This window comes from Gasterosteus aculeatus, chromosome 13 (assembly GCF_964276395.1).
Source record: "Gasterosteus aculeatus chromosome 13, fGasAcu3.hap1.1, whole genome shotgun sequence".
NCBI lineage: Eukaryota > Metazoa > Chordata > Actinopteri > Perciformes > Gasterosteidae > Gasterosteus > Gasterosteus aculeatus.
This window is the reverse complement of record NC_135701.1, coordinates 12,988,829-13,007,614: the sequence shown is the minus strand read 5'-3', so window position 1 is coordinate 13,007,614 and position 18,786 is coordinate 12,988,829. Positions and strand designations below refer to the sequence as shown.

Below are 18,786 nucleotides of genomic sequence, written 5' to 3'. Positions count from 1 at the left end.
TCTGATTAACCAATTCAAACTCAAATAAGAGGTTTTCAGACTTGAGAACTCACTGCAAGTAGGACAACATTTAAATAACACAAGGAAATGGTAAAATGAAATGACAATAACACAATGAGACAGACAATAAATTAGGACGATATTTTCCATAAATTAGTCAGACTTACCCCAAAGAGGTGCTGGACAATGTGGCTTACAGGGTAGCAAGGAGCATTGTGGGATTTCGAGTCCTCTGTGACGGGTTTAGCCATGACATGAGTGACAGAGGCGTGAGGGGGAAGAGGGCAGTGGTATACTTTGGCCCGACCTGCTTTCAGCAGCCTGGGAAATATCAAAGTTGAGCTGATCCAGCATCCTTGTCTGCAAAATGTTATTCATTCATGGATGTTTTGTTGCGCTAAAGTTTGCGTGATGCCTTACCGTTTGAACATGGCCCTGCGGCTGGGCTCCCGGACCATCAGGAGAACCCTCCAGCCCTGAAAGGCCCCGGTTACCCTCCCGCTGGACACCTTCTCCCTCCACTGCCTGGCGGGGTAGACTGAAGACGAGACACCTGTGGTAATGGCAATTTCATAGGGTCCCTCTGAGAGCCAGGATCCGTTCTTAAAACTGTCCAGCACATATTGTGGAGTCACAACCCACTTTCCTAGCAGGGGAAAGAGAAAACGGGGATGTTGTGTCGGTCCAGGGACTTTGAAAAAGGACAACTGCAGTGAAGGATTTTAAGAAGTTTATTTAGAAAAGCAGTTTTGATCAATTTGACTGTGACTGACCTGCAGCACAGGCGGCCAAAAACTTCTCGCTGGACAAAACCTGAGGGATTATGAGATGGGTGGAGGAATGCTGATAGACCTGTGGGATTAGCAGGGAATCAGTCTAATGACACGTAACAGGCAACAATAATTGGCAAGACCTAGTTCTTTTAAGTGGAATGAATTAAAGTTGTAGGTGGGGCTACGTGGTGTTATCATTGCGACATAAATGGCTTCATAATAACATCAAACTGTCGCCCAATCTCAGCTGTGAGAAAAAACACAAACATGTCAGGACCTGCACAACTATGGAAAAGGGGAAATATATATTGAAATCTATACTTTACATACACACTATGGACTATTAATTATTATTAACACATATCTGATAAGCTGCAAACGGTGACACGAAAGAGCCGAAGTTCATATCAAACCGCCACTCCCTGTTCAGCACTCCGGTCTCCTTTATTCACGGTTAAACTGTTGTAATCCTCATACACAATATTATCTTGCATAGAATACCAGCCTAGGACTAATACCCAGAATACCTGATACGTGATCGTGATTAGACGAGTCATTCACACAATGATTGACAGATAATTCTTTGGATTTACTTCAGTTGGTTTCACTTATAAATTAGACACCTCTGTAAAATAGAATATGAATCACAAGTTGAAAGCATTTGACCAAACTATGCATAGCAAATTATGGAAAACTCACTGAGCCACCAATGTATTTTCCACCCAGCTGCTGGATTATCTGGACCAAAACCTTCTTCTTATCCCGGGTCTTGATTCCAGAGACCTGGAAAACGTGCATGCAGTTTTCCATCCTGACGACGAGGAAGAAGACAAGGAAGAAGTGAGACTCTCTCGCGTGTAAAATTACACCAGATCCACTGGAAACCACAAGGCTGCAATTCTTGTTAAACAAGATGATAGCTAATGAACACTACTGGAACAACATGTTTCATGCTGCATGAACTTTGTGACACAGGTTGGTATGTGGGGGATATCACTCACCAGTTAAATGCACTTACACATTTTCTTGCACACAAACACAATGGGTGTATTCAAACTTTGCCCTGAATGTTATGTGTTGGATAGTTTTGTAACCTACACATGTGCTGACTAAAATACCCCCCCAAAAAGCGTTAGATACATCGGTAAACAAATGCAGTAGTTTAAACAGTGTTGACTGATGTGACGTTAGCTACCTCTCTTCATTCCACTGATGATCCTTCCCAGTATACACTGGCGCGCCAAAACTGCGACAACAACAACATCCAATGTCGTTGAGCAGAGTTTTGTATCAGCGATTGGCTGCTTCGTTCCAAAGATATGTGATAAACTGCACTCCGACTCGAAACTGTAAATGAAAGTGACATATAAAGGCACTCTGAGGCAAATTCACCGCCCAACCATCAAGTGTTGACAAGTTCAAGGCACAGCTAACTAATTAGGAGATGGGTGATTATCGATAGGCTAGTATGAGTTTCAACAAATAAAAAGGCTAAAAACGGCTATATGTATCACAAGTAAGGAAGCTAACAACATATCACGATATATCCGTGGGTCAATAAGATCTTTTGTTGGTCAAATGTACGTGTATTTCTGCCAATATAAGATAACTTCCCCCATTTGGTTTGTGAGTTGGAATGTTCCATCTAGCGGAAGTAGTTATGGAGATACTTCCAGGTTGTTGCCACGGACGCTTTCTGTGCCCGGAAATAACGACAATAACTGGATATCATACAAATAACACGGCGCTGTTTGATTAACGGGGATGTTTGATCGATTGATAACAATAACTCCGGTCCGACGTAGAAGCTGCTTATGAAGCCGCACGGCTGTTTGCCAAATAACGGTACGTTCCGTGGTGTTGAAGGATAATCTTCACATCACAGTCATTGTAACGTTAGTTATATTATCGTTCACTAACGTTGTGGCATGTTTGCTCTTCACTTATCTCGGTTCACCGTTTTGTTAACAGCTACATATTGCGTAAACCTCTGGAAAATGTCCATATTCAATGACCGTAAATCAAGCTAAACGTTACATGTAAAAGACATTTCTACGAGATCGAATATAAAGGATCTTGTTCAGGTAAGTTAAACATATTGAATCAATGCAGATGTTTTTGTGACACTCGTTCCATTTTCAATATAAAAACAATATAGATAACTTGCTGGAACCAGAATTACAATGGTAAGTATTTCTAATGCAGAGACAAAGATATCACAATTACCAAAACAAGCAATTTCAAGTTAACTAGACATTTAGACATGTATGCTTAAGGCACAAAGCATTTCTCTCTCATCTACCAATAGATGTTTCAGCACAAGTACATTTATATAAAACTGTGCGCATGAATGTTATCAAATGAGCATTGCTATTAACCTCTTAATTATTGGACATCAATTCTGTTTTTTATGAATCTAGGACAAATGTAAGGCACTAGTAAAACAAAACCACCAAGCATTTGTCGGGTCTGGCTTTTAACAAGTGATTATCCGCCACTTTTCTCTGACTTGTGTGTCTTTCACTTAATACATTTTGCTTTCATGCTACTGTTTGAACACGACATGAACATTTTAATTTTGACGGGTGTTCTTTTCTTATGATGGCCTTTTTCTTAAAACAGTTTTTGAAGCTCTGAATGAAATGATTAACGTCATTCTGGATGTGTTGAATCAGTCTCACTGCCGTGTTTCTGTATATACTGGTGTGCTACTAAATTAAATGATCATTTATCAGCCAGTTTACAAACCTATGCAACAAAAAAGTGTGCTTGTCTTTAAATTGATAATTGATGATACAAGTCATGAATTAAATTTGAATTTTAGACAGTTGAGTCCCACAACATTTTTACATTGTATTTATTGCTAGATTTACATTCCACTTGCAGTTATACCAATAAAACCTTTATTTCAATAATCTTACAATAATGCATGTTTAGAACAGAAGTATTGAGCTTTACTGAAATAATGACAGTTGGGATGCTATAAGCTACACAATATGTTTAAATATTAATGTTGATGTAATATATTCCTTGTTTTGGATACTTTAGTACTGGTGAATGATGATGACAATCCCACAAAACAGCAATGACAAGGCCATACCAGGATTAAGTCATGTATTGTTCATTCCCTCAGTGCAGGCTAATCACATGGGCATTTGTTATGATGATGCCAAGCTGTGGCACCACAATTTTAATAAGACAACAGTCTTATTACGCAACATATTTTAAGAACACATTAGGTACACATATTTCCCTATAGTATAAACAAAAAGCCCAATATATTTTAACCAGATTTGTGCCTCCCAAACAGAGCACAACTATCACTATATTAAGTATGATGCGATTAAAGCCCATCACTAAAGAGACAGGGCTTATTTTAAAATAAAAGATAATTCAAAGGCACTACAGTGTAGCAGGACCATGTGGTTGTACAGTAACAGTGAAGCCACGCTCCCCCCTGGGCATGCATGAGAAGTGAGTAGTTCTCAGCAGTATTATGATCTCAGAATATGCACCCATTTAATTTATTATGTTTCCTTCACAGCAGACTGTTAGGTGCACCGCTTTAAAATAATGTTGACTTTAACTTGACATGCTCTAAGTGGTTTTAAAGCGACGGCCTGGGGACCGTGCTGCTAAATATTTCAGGACAAACTCATTACTGTAAATGGGCCTGTGTGTTAGCCTAGCTGGGTTAGACAGGTAGCAGCAAGAGAGATAAGACAGTGGCGTGTGTGTGTGTGTGTGTGTGTGTGTGTGTGTGTGTGTGTGTGTGTGTAAGGGTCTGTAAGCGGCTGGTACTTCCCCAGTTTTAATAGCTGTGGAGTGGATGTCTCAGAAAGCCAGCGTCTGCCCACTTGTCCCTGTTGCAACACCTTGAAACACACAGTAGCTCCTCCAACATCTGCTTTGTAAAGAGCTAATGACAAGACAAAAGAGACCAGAAGATTTCGACTATAGTACTAATGAGGCCCTTTGTGCTGCTTGGAGAATCCCGACACACACTCGCTTACATATACACACTCTTAGTAGGTAACAGATGATATATTAGCAGAGCAGGAGGTAGACACCCAGCAGACATACAGTGCAGTGCATCTGTCTGCCTTTTGTACATGTCAAGAGGAGTGTGGTGTTGAAACAAACAAGACTGTGTTTAATATAACACACACACACACACACACACACACACACACACACACACACACAGTTTGTACAATGCTTACTTCCCAAACCATAGATTTAAAACAGCATTCCCTCTCTGCAGTGGCTGTGCATGGGCCCCTGCTCAGAGGGGCTCACAGTGGCGCGGAGGGAGCATGACGAGGAGGGGAAACCGTAAGCGAGAAGAAGAGATGGAGAAATAATAAAGGACAAGCTTAACCGGTGAGGCTGTCAGCGGAGGAAAATAATATTTGTCCAGCTGGACAGGCCTCCCTTTGTGCAGGCTAAATGAATGTTGAGCTTCCTGTCTGCCCCGTCAGGGAGAGGGGCATCGACTGTACGCAGCAGCGGAGGAGTGTGGGGAACTGTTTGGAGTTTGACAGGGATTATTAAAATCACAGCAGATGACGATGAAGGGGCGAGAGGCGGAGTGCGAGAAAGCCAAATTGACACAGACACTCTCCATTACCTTCCACTTGACTCGCGCTGATGACAATGTTGATATGAGACCCAGCAACACGGCGCCGGCGTGGGATTGGCTGTTAGCATGAGCGTTAAGCACCACAGGGTAGCGGGGGGCCTCAGTTGTGCCAGAGACGTAAGGAGATGAGTTGTTTATTTAAAGGATCAACTGAAGAGCATCTCACCTCATTGTTTATTTATTAAGTCTATTTTTTCTTCCTTTGTTAACTCATCATAGTGCCAGTAGTTGGAAACGGTTAGAGGTGGAGGCAATGCATTTTGATCAGGGGTCCTTCTACTGCAAATTATTGTTGGAGGAAAGAGGAGGGGAACTGTAAGAAACATGTTCGGGTTGATAATAAGCCTCCTTTTGTTTCAGGTCCAATTGATTTGTGCCTCCTGTTTGAGGAAATTTCAAATTATTGTTGTCCACATGTGAGTGTCCAGAATTAGCCTGCGGGTTCAGTTTCATGACAGACAGCTGTGATAATACGCTCCAGATCTCTATTATTTGCTCTGAATTGTTGATATAATCCTGACACCGGTGCTGTCTTTCACATTATTTCGCATCAGGAACTATCACATGTCATGTGGAGTGCTTATGTATACAGTAAGTTTATCTCTCTCTCTCTGTTTCCCCTTTGTCCCTCCAAAGCAGTATGGAGTGGCCGGCGGATTTTCCTGAAGACCACGCCTTTGTGGAGCCGCCGGTTCCAGGCCTTCCCAGCGAGCTGGACTTTGAACAGCTCCTTAAAGACGCGGAGGAGAAACTCAATCTCAATGCCAACAGGTTAGTTGGAGTAGCAAAAGCTTTAACAAGCCCTCTTGAACCCTTCAAGCTCAAAGCAAAAGAGTTGTGTCCCAATTCAGGGTTTTGTTACCTCGATTTGACTTTGATTGTCCCCCAATTACTGTTACGTGTCTTGAAGAATTTAACCATATCAGGTTGTTACATTGAGGTTGTAATTCCTGATTCCTTCCATTTCCTCATGTGAATCTTGGGTAAATGACAGGTAGCAAAGAACTTTTTCATGAACAATTTAGAATGAGAGTATAGCACTGGCAAAATTACAAAAAAGTCACTGTTAAAAGATAATAAAAGCTTCATGTTTACTTTGATGGATTATATTATTCTCATTAAATGTGAGCAGATTGTTGTTCGTGGTGTGTGAATATTAAATGTTTAGATTTCTTTTTGCTGACTATGTGCAGACACCTGCAGAAATGCAAATCCTTCCAAAGGGAGAAGAAACCTCCATGAAAAAACACCTTTACTATCGATTAATCATCTGGAAGAAATATGATTAGCTTTGCAGAGGTAGTAATATGAAAGTGAAGCTGAAAGGCTGCATTCATATTGTGTTTTACTTTTTTCCTTCTCCCTACCACTCTTTCTCTCATTATCTCCCCTCAATGTTCAATCATATCAATCTTCTGGATGAAGAAGTCCAATTTAGCAATCTCACTTGTGCTTTCATCATCTTTTTACATAATACAAATACACATATTTCAGACTCATTCAAGAGTGAATGTTGAATGCATTTACTTACTCACTGCATGCATGTTTTCAAACACATATCAACAATGAAACTTTTTATTGAAATGTTCTTGTTTAGCCCATCTTTTGCCTTATTTTATCATACATTTAATGATATCATGTGAAACGCTTTGAATTACTTTGCATGGCCTTGAAGATGGATGTACTTCATTAATCCTTACAGTGGATCTTCTCATCATGTGTCATTACCCCTCCCCCCCCCCCCCCCCCACACCGCCGAAGACTGAAATATTTAGCCATTTTTCAATGGAAGCAGACGGGAATAGTGGGAGAGCAGAAATAGACTGATAAAGAGAGAGAGAGAGAGAGAGAGAGAGAGAGAGATATGTGAGTGTGGGAGATCCATATTTCAGGTCTGTTATCGTTTGTGGTGTTGGGATGCTGAGGGCAGATGATGAAGGACAGGACTAAATGTGGCAAGTGAACAAAGCCTCACTCTGGAACCATTAGTGACTGGGTCTCATCCCTTCCTATCTCCCTCTCTCTGTCTCCCTCCCTCCATTTCTCTCTCTCTCTCGTTCCTTCCTCCTTCTAAATGGGAACATAATAATTGAAGATTCCACATCTTGAAACGAAAACCCTTGGGTAGGTAATTCAAGGCTTATTACAGAAGGCCGGGCCATTTTTCTGCTTTCTAAGCATTAAGGGGTTATTTTGTGTTCCTGTAGATGGGAGTGGGATAACCATTATGAGAACAAAGCATCCAGATAATGGAGAATGGGGCTAAAAATAAGGCAATCCTTCTCTCGCCGCGGGGGACCAATGGTCAGTGTCAGTCAGGCTGCAGTTCACTTCCTCCCAGACTACTCCAGGACAGACCTTTTACTGTCGGGACACATCCAGTCAAACACAATCTTGCGAGGCGTCTTTTTTCGCCTCAAGCTGGGTGGGCTGCAGCCATTGTATAGAGCCACACACATACTACTGCTACTGCTCACTCACCTGCTGCATGACTGACTTATCAGGGTACGGGACAAATTGACGAAGTAAGGGAAAGACGGGGAAGGGAAACTGAAGAGATGAAGGGGAGGCCGTGTCGCCCACGCCGGGGATGGACTTCCACCTGTGTGCGGGTGACTGGCCTGCTCCCAGTTCTCAGATGTCAGAGATTTGCCTAAGAGCTGCACCCTAATTGAAGGAGATTAAGATAGGCTGACAACAGAGCTGGCTCTCCCAAATTGGAATGCTGTAATCCATTAGTTTTCATCAGATGCGACAGTGGCGCGGTTCAGGGCCCGGTGCGAAGTGGAGCCAGGGGGGACCGGGGGCCTGGGGGGGCCGTGGGCCACCAGGAAAAGACCTCTAATGAAGTGTCAGCACAGGCATGGAGAGTGTGAACAATCCTCTAGTTTCACACTGGCAAGGCAAATGACTCTCACTGGTTCGGCTGCCAATCTTCATGAAGGTACAATGTCAGAACCTTTACATCTGATTGTGTGTGTGTGCACGCGCGCATGTGAGAACCAGGATTCAGCTGATGTTCACCAGCAGTTTGAGTTGAAAGTTTGCCACACTGAACAGGCTCCTTCTCAATGAACAGAAATACCGATCTGTAGTCCTGGCGGTATGCGGCTGAACTTGTGTTTCGCTGTGCGTGACACGTGTGTTAAGTTAGTCCATCACCTGTATTGGTTCTCCGGTATCACCGGCCGGGCCGGCTGGCTGGGAGGTTGAGGGCGCAGGGCACTAAGTGGGCGACAGGCCGGGCGAGGACGGGATCGGTTTACAGCCTGTTCATTCGAGCCCGTTGGCTGCTTTTCCCCTTGCAGAATGGGGCTCTTTGATGGAGGAGATATTTCGTTCTCGGGGGGCTGGTTTGGCTCTGACTGCAGCTGGGGCTTATTTGAAAGGGATCTGGCTGCCCTGATTTCCTCCACCACCCCCCCCCACCTCCTGTAAGCGAGCGCAGTACGACAGACAGACAGCCCCAGAGCAGCCCACCCACACTAAATTAATTCTGACAAGGAACTTAAGATAACGTCAAAGCGCTGACTAATCGCAGGATTGGGTTTCTGTAAGTCAGGGAGCTGTGAAATGTGCCATCATATCTAATAAAAGACCTCCGGTTGTTCCCCTTCTCTCTCGGCGGTGGGGAAGGTTGGGGGGGGGGAGTGCGGGTGAGGTGTCGACTGTCTAGCTAGACTTGGCTGAAAAACAATTACATTTCACTTCAGCAGTGAAGGTGCGAGTGTGTCTGTGTGTGTGTGTGTGCGTGTGTGCGTGTGTGTGTCTGTGTGTTAGTTAGGGTGAAATGATTGACATGTTTGTCAAGAGCCCTGAAGAATCCTTTCCTCCCAGCTCCTTCTACTTCTTTTCTCATTTTCCGGGTCTTTTGTTGAGTTCTGCTCCGGCGTTTTTGCCATTACAGGTTCGTCCATTGTCGTCTTAACTCAGATTGTTGAATGGTTATATTTTTTGTGACTCGACCCATTTGTACCTTTCGCTTCTCTCATTCTCCCCCTCTCTCTTTTTCCTTGGTGTCTGAGCTGTTAGCGGTAGAAGTCATCAGGTTCGGAGCTAATCCCGGCCAGTTGATTAGGCTGCAGGTAGCTTTTACACCGGCGGGCGAAAGGTCGCAGCATTGCAGAGAGCTGGATGGACTTCTTGACACACTCACACCCACATTGACTTTATAACTTACAGCACAAGGCCTTAAGGAGGGGTAATTGAAAGGCGAGCGTACGGGAAAAGAAAATTAGGAAAGTAAGAGTGTTTAGGGGAGCGCGAAAAAAGAGGAAATGGAGAGAGCCAGCTGCGGAGGGACGGTTGTGCGGTGCTGTAGCCATTAGAGGACATTGTTTTGTTGAGTGAAGGCAAGAGTGAGATGATTGGAAGTGCAACTAGAGAATGAAGCCCAGAAGCCATTCCTTATTTCCTTCTTCCTGTCTGTGACTTTCTATGTCTTTCAAGTCAGCGATCTCTCGGGTCCGCAATTGGCAAAAATGCATCTTAGAGACTGCTCTAAATACCTCGTGGAGTGCCAGTCCCCACAAAGGGCAACGTTCCATGAAGCTTAATCTGTTTTTATAAACTTCTATTTTGTTATTAAGCTGAATAAAAACAAAAAAGCCAGCCAGTTCATCTAGTGTAGTCTCCTTATACGTTCTGCTTTTAAAGCTTGGGTAGGAATCAGCAAAATATTCAAAAAATTATCCAATTGGGAAAAGCAAAAGCATTGCCAACTCTTTTCCAAAGAAAGTAGCAATCATCACTGGTTCCAAAAGTGGCAAGAATCTAGCGAGAACGTTGCCAAGCCTGCAGCACTAGCAGGCTGTCCCTCTAGGTCTCCTTCCAAAGCCACTGAACGTAAACAACCAACTTTGCTATTGTCGGTACAACTGTCAAGCTAGCAGCTTTTGGAGGAGCTCAGTGACATGCCATACGTGTACTGGCAGGGTGTGCGTCATGCAGGAAGGCAGGCAGTCATGGGGCGGATGTGATGATACTGTCCTAAAACAACCACACATAAGGGGGTATTTTTTTGTTATAGCTTTTGATTTATTGATTGAATTTGAACAAATATAACAGGAACATGCTTCTACAATAAATTAGTAGTAGGTGAACACTGAGCTGTACAGATGGAAGCCAATTTGAAACCTGCTGTCAATGTGAAGTCCTGGGGTGGAGCCCAGAACGGACGTCCTTGTTTATGACATGCCATAAACACACATAGTGCTTCGTTCTATCATTTCATCTACAGCAGCGATTTTATATGCCAAGACATCTAAAAATTCAACTTGAATCTTTTCTTACTACCGCATTTTTACTCACCCAGATTCATCGTCAAAAGTGGAAAGTGTTATTTTGTGGAAACTGTATCCAAGTACATTTCTTTTTAATGAAAGTTAAGGCTATGTTCTCCTTATTGAAAGCAAAGTCACACAAGCAAACCAGAATCTAAACAGCCTTTTGTTTTGTTTTAAGTGCTTGCTATTAATTTTACACACAGTGCCATCAGCATCCTGTAGCCGTGCAGGTTATGATTTGACCTTGCAGAAGCCGTGTTTTACAGCTAGTTTGCTTCGGGCAAGAATAGCTGAGTTGAGAGTTGCTGCACTCTCACAGTCTCTTAAAAGTTAAGGCGATATCTTTCCCATACAATGTTCATAAGCTAAAGCAGTAAGATGAACAGTAACACACACACACACAGGGTAAAAAAACACAACAAAGGCCTATTTTAATGAGAGGTTTGAACGTTTAATCTACAACACAGCCACTTTGTAGGCAAGGTATCTCGTAGTCAGCAAGTTGGTGGCAGGGGTGTAAAGTGAGTTGCGTCATCTGGGCTGCCTAAAGAAGAAGATAAAGTGAGATGGTTAAAGAGAGGGAGAGAATTATAGCATTATGCAGTGTTCAACTTGGAGGATAACGGTTCAGAAACAGTCTATAACATTTTATTCCCCTCTGAAACAAAAGTGTGTCAGATTGAACGCTTATTTAATGTGTTTCCATTGTAAGACATCTGGTTGCGTTCACGGCCCGGGAGTAGGCAGGAGGCAGTTTATAGACCTGCGTTAGAGGATGAGCTATCTGAAATGGCAATTTGGCTTAGAATCCTATGCTTATACACACACACACACACACACACACACACAAAGGTGGCGAGGACAAGATCTCTAGTTCTGCAGCTAATTAATATTTTATTAATAATTTATTCAAGCATTTAATTAGCCGTGTATCTAATGTCATAGAAAGTGAATTTTGGAAGATCACAGAGACCAGGGATTCATTGAAAATGTACCGTTATTTCAGTATCAGATGTATAATTCACTGACATTCTTTTGGACTTAATAGATTTTTGTTGATCGGTCAAACGATTGTCGGATTTATAGCTTCAGCTGTAAGCACACAACAAGCACGTAGTCACACATAAACACAATAGCAGTCTGCACAACAACAACATGTTTAATAATGCAAAAATGTTGTACGAACAGACACACACACACACACACACACACACACACACACACACACACACACACACACACACACACACACACACACACACACACACACACACGCGCACGCACGCCACATACTCACAGTCTTACATGCTCCATCATATATGCATTGATTTGCATGGAAATGACTAAACTTGTCGAGCCCAAACATGTCATTTCTAATCTGTCATATTAGAGGGGAAACGAAATAGCTGATGCAGCCTGTTAAAATCAAAAGAGCTGTGTGTGTGTGTGTCAAAGCGAAGAGTAAGACGACAAAAAGCGCGTGTCTCAGATGCCTGCCGATGCCTGAACCACCACTTCACACCAGAAGCTTAGCGCACACTCACACACTGATATATCAACGTCTGTGTTCATTACTGCTGAGGCTCCTGTATCTGTCTTCTCACAGACACGGAATGAGAGACAAACGTGATGAGATGGTGTGTGAGTGTGTGTTTGTACAACTCTAATGTGGCTGTTTGTGTATAGGTTTTGCTTGAATGACTGGGGTTTACTTAATCTCTCAAAATTCAACGTTCAGAAAAACAATACTGTCGTAGTAGACCTTGACAGTTGAGAGTTTGACAGGAACATTTGTTGGCTGATAAACACGTCCTGCATGAGAACATCAGATGGCCAAGCTTGAGACCATTACATTTCTTACAAGACATATTGTTACGTTAAGACTAAATTTGCTTTTAAACGTCACCTTTCCGTTGTATCAGAACAAGCAGCAAAAATGTCAAATGTTTGGGAGGTATTGTACTAAGTGCCTCACTTTTGTACACAGTTCTGCTCTGAGGTTGTTGTGTTCCTTTTTCGTAGCATTGAGCGTCAGCTGAAGGAGCTCCAGGCCAAAATGGGAGACTCCCGGGAGCGTCCGCCGAGCCCTTCGGAGTGTCTGCAGTGGTTCAACATCAAAGCGCACAACAGTTTCCGACCGGTTAACACTGGACATCAAGAGCTCCTGGACTTTTTTGGAGCTTTGGTAATAAAGACTCACCGATGGTGTTGATCATACAATTATATTTTAAATGTTTCACAGATGATAACTAAAATCATACGGAATCCCCCAATATCCAGTTCAGTTCAGTTAAATGTTATAAATCTCTGCCCCCCCCCCCCCCCCCCCCGCCCCCTCTCCTGCTCCACTCAGAACCAGTACCTGGGGTCTGAAGACGCTGGGAAAGAGGAGGTGACACTTCAACTACTGCTAGATTTGTCTGGCCTTTGCGGCATCTGCTTTCCCTGTACCCCCTCCTCTTCATCCTGCCCCTCCTCTCTGAATGCCTCCTCCGTCCACCTGGTTCATCAAGTCAGAGATGACGCTCCATTAGAGGTAATTTACTGTACAATTAGTAATTAGTAACAGTGAGGTTATATCATACAATCTCTTGTTAGTTTGTGTTCAGGTCTTGAAGGACTTTTATTCATTCATCATGTTCATCTTAAAACTGCCATATTATTATGTACATTTAAAGCATTATTATTCCTTTATAATTGTTTCCATTCGTCATACTGGCCCTGACTGAATTTAAAGTGGATAGCTCCTGTAATATAATGTGCATTTCAGCATTTGATTAAATTCGTTTAAAAACACACTTACTCCCCCGAAAAGGTATTTAGATACCCAGTCAATGGGTTGCTGTTTATTTTGTGTTTGGTTCAACAAACCCTTAATTTTTTCTTACTTCCTTTAAGATCCAAGAGGCATGGAATGATGTCCGTCTCCAGCTTCAGCGTCACCTGCTGGACAGGCTGTCTTCCCAATTCCCAGGTCATCCCGCACCCAGACATATTTCTGTGACTGAACGGGTCCACTGTCTGCGACAGCTGTTCGTCCTTTACCCTGAGTCGGAGGCCCTCACACATTACCAGGTATGGTAAAATTGTGAAAATACAGTAAAAACCTTTGGAAAAATACAAGAAATATAACAGAATGTTCAATCTAAGTTAAATGTGGGCTTGAACATACAGTAACAGCTTGGACACACCTTCTAAATCAAGTCAATGAGAAAGTGTCTCCAGACTTTTGACTGGTACCGTATGATGAATGTAAATTAGTGTCTTCCAGATCTCTATATAGCAATGAATCTACAGTGGCCATAACTGTTTTATTTGGATGGTCCAGGGTCTGAGAAGCCGATCCGTATTGGCTCTTCTGGTCTCTGCACTGAGCTCAAGCCCAGGCGGGGAGAGCGGCTTTGACAGACTGGTGAAAGGCTTCCGCAACGCTGCCCCGGCTCTGACCCAAGCCCTCCAAGAGGAGATCCACGTCCTGTCACGACTAGCAGAACCATGCACCCTCCTGGGTTTCCTGAACGTGGCCTACTTCAGCACAGTGGCCCAGGAACTGGCCTCCCTGATGGAGAGAGAAAGTGAGACGGCCCTGAGGGACAACACCACGCTCAGTGGCAAGATCAAGAAATATTCTGCCAGGTCTCGGGCAACCGTAGGTGAGTGTCTCTTTCTGATTCATTTTTTAAAATCTGATAGCTATTTTACTCTTTCTGATCACTCCTTTCTCCCTCTTCTAGTCCTTGGTGAGTGATTGGACGTAGCCTGCAGCAGTTCTGTCCTTCCATTTCTGCCTTCTTTATACTCCTGCTTCTTGTCGTTGCCCAATAAAGGCTAACGATTGTGTCCCTCCCTGCTCTCCATTTTTACTTTCCAACTGTATTGTGTAGTGATCTGAGCCACAGCCAAGGCCTCTTTAAGTGATTGTCAGTAACTGCCGTTCCCTTTGTAATTGCTTTCTTTTTACTGCCCTCTCTCCCGTCCGCCTCACTTTCCTCTTAACCAACAAAAAGAGAAGAGTAGCATTTCCAGGGCCAGAGTTTCTTTTGAAACTACTTCTCAACCCTATTTACCACTCGGTTTCTCTTTGACTGTGAGGAGCCCTGATCCCGAGAGAGGTCCAAGCTATATCCAAGGTTTGTCGGCAGTGTGTTTAAGCCACAGTTAATTCACTCCTTCACCTTGAGCCTAAGGCAATGTGTACTGTTTCCTCTTGGAGGTTGGTTTGACTTGTGTTAACAACATACTTTGGCTCTCCTCTTTACAAGCACGCCATAAAAACATGAACCTAAATCAACTTAATGAAAACATAACGATTGCAAAGTAGCACTTGAACCTTCATTCAATCTCATCACCGTACACTGAAGAAGGGGAATCAATTGACCTTAAACTTCCTCTTACTTTTATCTAGCTATACAGCCAAGAAAGAGTTGGTTCAGGATAACCGTTCAGACACAAAGATGGATGATTTAGAGGAAAAATCTGGTGTACTTTTAATATCTGTCACTAAAGCAGAATGTGTCACCATCATGGACCCGGCAGTGATGCACTGAGACAACAGAAGAGTGTAGACCGCCGTGTCACTTTTGATACTTAATTCCCCTCGTATTCTCTTTGTTTGTTTTATATTGGCCTATTTACGGCATGCTGAGGGTAAAGATTCACTATCAAAAAAGTAAAGTGTGTGTGAGCCATTGTTTGCTTTTTCAAATATGGTGCACATGTCAACTTCCCTGCGGAACGAGGGGAAAGAGTGCTTTTACATCTGCCGTTCTTCAATAAACACCACCAGCCCCGCGTCTTTTTCTCCCTCTCTCCCTCCCTCCATCCTTCTCTTTCCGTCTCCCTCTCTGGTTTTTACTTTCCCTCTCCTTAAATGTGAGATGAGAGGAGGCAGCCAGGATAATTGGCCATGCGTCAGTTGGGCTGTTTGATCACGTAACGCGGCGGAGGCTACACACCTACGTGCCGCTCAACAAACCATCAAATGTAGCACCGGAGGCAGAACACGGCTCCAAAGGGAGCGGGGGACCCGTGCTGTGTAATGATGGTAAAATGGAGCAGTTTTGCCTGTGCTGGTTTACGTGTGTGTGTGAGTGTGTGAGTGTGTGTCAGCTGCAACACCGCTTTAAGGGCCACAACTGGGATTATATTTTTTGTGCCGTTCACGTTTTAAAGTCCCCTCCCACAAGATGAGGAACCCTCATATCCACCACCTTAATACCAGTGGCTCCTCCAGAGCCAAAGCTTAAACACTAATGCATAATCTGCTTTCACACTTTACCGGCCATACTGTGTTTGCTACGCCTATAATTGTCTGACAATTATATGTGATTCTTTTATTTTTCATAAGCATCGTATGACTCTTTAGATCTCACCCTCCTTCCCCGCTGTGTTATTGTTTATTTTTGCAGTAGAGGCAGACAGGAGGTATATTTTGATAGAAGCCATGCCTGAGAGACTGCGTAGGCTCCCGGGGGAGCATCACTGTCTGTAGCATCAGCCACTGTCAAACCACTGAACCATTTAACAGCGTTCACGGCGAGATCTGCCTCCTCTTTTAACCCCACTGACTCAAAGGCAGGCTCTGACATTGCACCTAGACGGATGCGAAGTGGCTCAGCCATCCATTTTCTCACTCTTCCTATTTTCTCTCCCCCTTTTTCCTTTACTCCGTCTCTCGAGCGTCCAATTTCCTTTCTTTTTTTCTTCTCTTGTCTTTTCCTATTTTCCTGTAGTTTTCCCAGTGTAATGGGGTGAGCAGTGAGACTTAGGAGTGTGCTAGACAGGCCGGTCAGGAACAATACCGGCTTTAAACCTTACTTACACACCTCACAGAGTCTGCAGGGGTGGGAGTGCCAAGTCCACATGCATGTATGCATGTAACTGTAGGTGTGTTTGTGTGTGCTGGATTTAGCCCAAATGAAGTTGGTACTCTAATTGACCTTTTTCTGTGCCATTAGGTCTATTGGGCTGTAGTGGGATCATACAGTACATTCATACATTTAAGCAATCACATCAGTTCTCTACTTCTCCATCCTCTAACAAAAGTTGCACGTTTCTCCATAGAAACAATTACAGACTTTTCACTTCATCAGTTTTGCTAGTTATCGCTCGTGTTACTTGAAACATCTTTCTATTTTTTTATCAAAAGTAATTTAACACCTCCTTGTTAAAAATGCATCATTAAATGACTATTTGGCTTCCATCATTTTCATGCATATTTTGCAGCACATCAAAAGCTTTTGATTCCAGCTTCTCTGCACACACACACAGGATGTAATCCCTAACAGTCGACCACAGGGGTGAAGTCGAGGTTGTTCAAACACTGTGCAACCCCATTCTGATAGCGCCGATGCAAATTCCACTTCCACTAATTTCCCCATATGACGACATTGGCGGCTCCCGATAGATTGAAAAAAAGGATTGAGTTTGAACCTATATAGCAAGCACATCCACTGCCGCCGCACCCCACCCCTGTCGCCCCTTTCTGGCTCTTTGAACTCTTTCTTAGAGATTGCAAAGCAGCCTATTCAGCAGGGAGCGAGTTCTGTAGTGGAGCGAGATAGCTAGGCGGAGGCTCTGACTGGCGTTGGAGGTGCTTGTGGGGATTGAGGCTGCTTGGGAACGGCGTTTGTTAATATTTATTAAGAGCAGCTCCTCACTGGATCATATCTCTGAGTTTATATACACTGTCAGCCAGAGACGTGCACTCGCATGCTTCCATGTAATTATTGGCTAAGCAGGTTGTTTTGTGTGTGTGTGTCTGAGTACATGCAGGAATGTGTGTATACACGGTGCTTCCGGTTTATGGATGATTTGTTTTTGCTGTTTGCTGCTACCTTCAAATTGTCCTTGTAGACAATAGGAAGGCCTTGTTTAAAAGTGGTTGTTTACTAATCTTAATGAGAAGAGCGGGTTCTTTACTCTCTGGTTGTGTGACGTGAAATGTGTGATTGTGTGTCGTGTTTATTTTCTCTAAATCACGGCTCCAATGAAATCGCAACTGGAAAAAAAAGATGTTTCACGGTCCTTGAGAACGTGTATTATGCATGCCATTTATTTTTTTTCCCCATTTCCTCCGAGTGGTCACAATGGCTTTTGTGTATCCCTCTTGAAAAGCTCAAGGATATGAACATTTTCCTGGCACCTTCTATTGAGAAAGCACGGAGAAAAAGGGCCGGTTTATTGAGAGCAGCCTGCAGTTTGTGATACAAGATTTGCAGAGGGCTTGAAAACAATAATGCAAACAAGGGGTTTTAATGAAATGCTCCCATCAAGAGAGTACAATCCTTCTTGTTCTTCATCCAGGCTGCCCGGTTCGAGTACTTGAGGAAGCCACTGAAAAAATGGTCCCTACACAAAGAAATTCAGATACGCCGACAGAAGACTGAGAAACGAACATGTGGAAAAAGAAAGTAGGCCCTTCTTCTCTGCCCTCTCTACACCTCCTTGTAGGAAAGGCAACTTAATTGAGACATCAAATATTGTAACTTTCCCCTCTGTGAAGGGCAGGTGGCCCCTGCTGTGGCCTGGTTGGACAGCACCCGGGGAAAGGGCCACGAGAGACGGGGGCCTTGTGCGTTTTGTGTGTGTGCACGTGTCACAGTGTGTATTGGGGAGTCGCAGCAGGAGGCTTCCCATAATACTGCTGTCTGAGCGAGCAGTGGGCCGCAACTGACGAAGAGGACCCCAGCTGTCAGAGGGCCTAGCGGGCGGTCCGCAGTGGCTCGCAGCCTTCCCACGTACACACACATACATATATACAGACGTACCCCACGGCACCCACAGGACCCGGCCTGACACGCAGTGAGCACCACGCGGGACGGCATGGACACACAGGACCGCACAGAGGTGCACACTACCAGCAGCGTTACACTTCGAGGCCGTGGCCCCGTGGTAAGGGTGCACAAAAGCAGGTTTCCTTTCCATTGCTCAAGGTGTGCAACAGTTGCATTGCCTCCTCGTTTTTATCTCCGTATTTATTGTACAGAAATTACCTGTAGGGGGTGCGACAAACACATTTGCTCAAACAGAAAGCTCTTTTTTTTCATATGGTGATGACATGATAGGAGGCTAGAGGCCAGTGTGG

The 18,786-nt window shown here is 43.8% G+C and overlaps 2 protein-coding genes across 11 annotated transcripts in view; one reads left to right on the top strand and one right to left on the bottom strand.

The window, feature by feature from the left end:
• slf1 (SMC5/6 complex localization factor 1) overlaps positions 1 to 2,231 on the bottom strand; it is a 35,849-nt gene extending 33,618 nt beyond the window's left edge. For both annotated transcript variants that reach the window (XM_078087617.1, XM_040196561.2), the window contains exons 1-5: positions 1,969 to 2,231; positions 1,473 to 1,584; positions 774 to 852; positions 421 to 646; positions 168 to 321 (exon numbers count right to left, since the gene is read on the bottom strand). In XM_078087617.1, the coding sequence (XP_077943743.1) occupies positions 168 to 321; positions 421 to 646; positions 774 to 852; positions 1,473 to 1,583 (570 nt within the window). In that variant the 5' untranslated portion in view covers position 1,584; positions 1,969 to 2,231. The remainder of the gene's footprint in view (positions 1 to 167; positions 322 to 420; positions 647 to 773; positions 853 to 1,472; positions 1,585 to 1,968) is intronic.
• Positions 2,232 to 2,429: 198 nt separating this feature from the next.
• The window catches only part of kiaa0825 (KIAA0825 ortholog), a 97,695-nt gene continuing 81,338 nt past the window's right edge, over positions 2,430 to 18,786 (top strand). Inside the window, exons 1-8 of one of the 9 annotated variants that reach the window (XM_040196254.2) lie at positions 2,459 to 2,618; positions 2,745 to 2,857; positions 5,038 to 5,156; positions 6,055 to 6,186; positions 12,723 to 12,885; positions 13,054 to 13,236; positions 13,599 to 13,775; positions 14,029 to 14,353. In XM_040196254.2, the coding sequence (XP_040052188.2) occupies positions 6,056 to 6,186; positions 12,723 to 12,885; positions 13,054 to 13,236; positions 13,599 to 13,775; positions 14,029 to 14,353 (979 nt within the window). In that variant the 5' untranslated portion in view covers positions 2,459 to 2,618; positions 2,745 to 2,857; positions 5,038 to 5,156; position 6,055. Of the gene's footprint in view, positions 2,619 to 2,744; positions 2,858 to 5,037; positions 5,157 to 6,051; positions 6,187 to 9,198; positions 9,323 to 12,722; positions 12,886 to 13,053; positions 13,237 to 13,598; positions 13,776 to 14,028; positions 14,354 to 18,786 lie in introns of those variants that run through there. The other 8 variants (XM_040196255.2, XM_040196257.2, XM_078087608.1 and 5 more) reach the window with 8 other exon arrangements.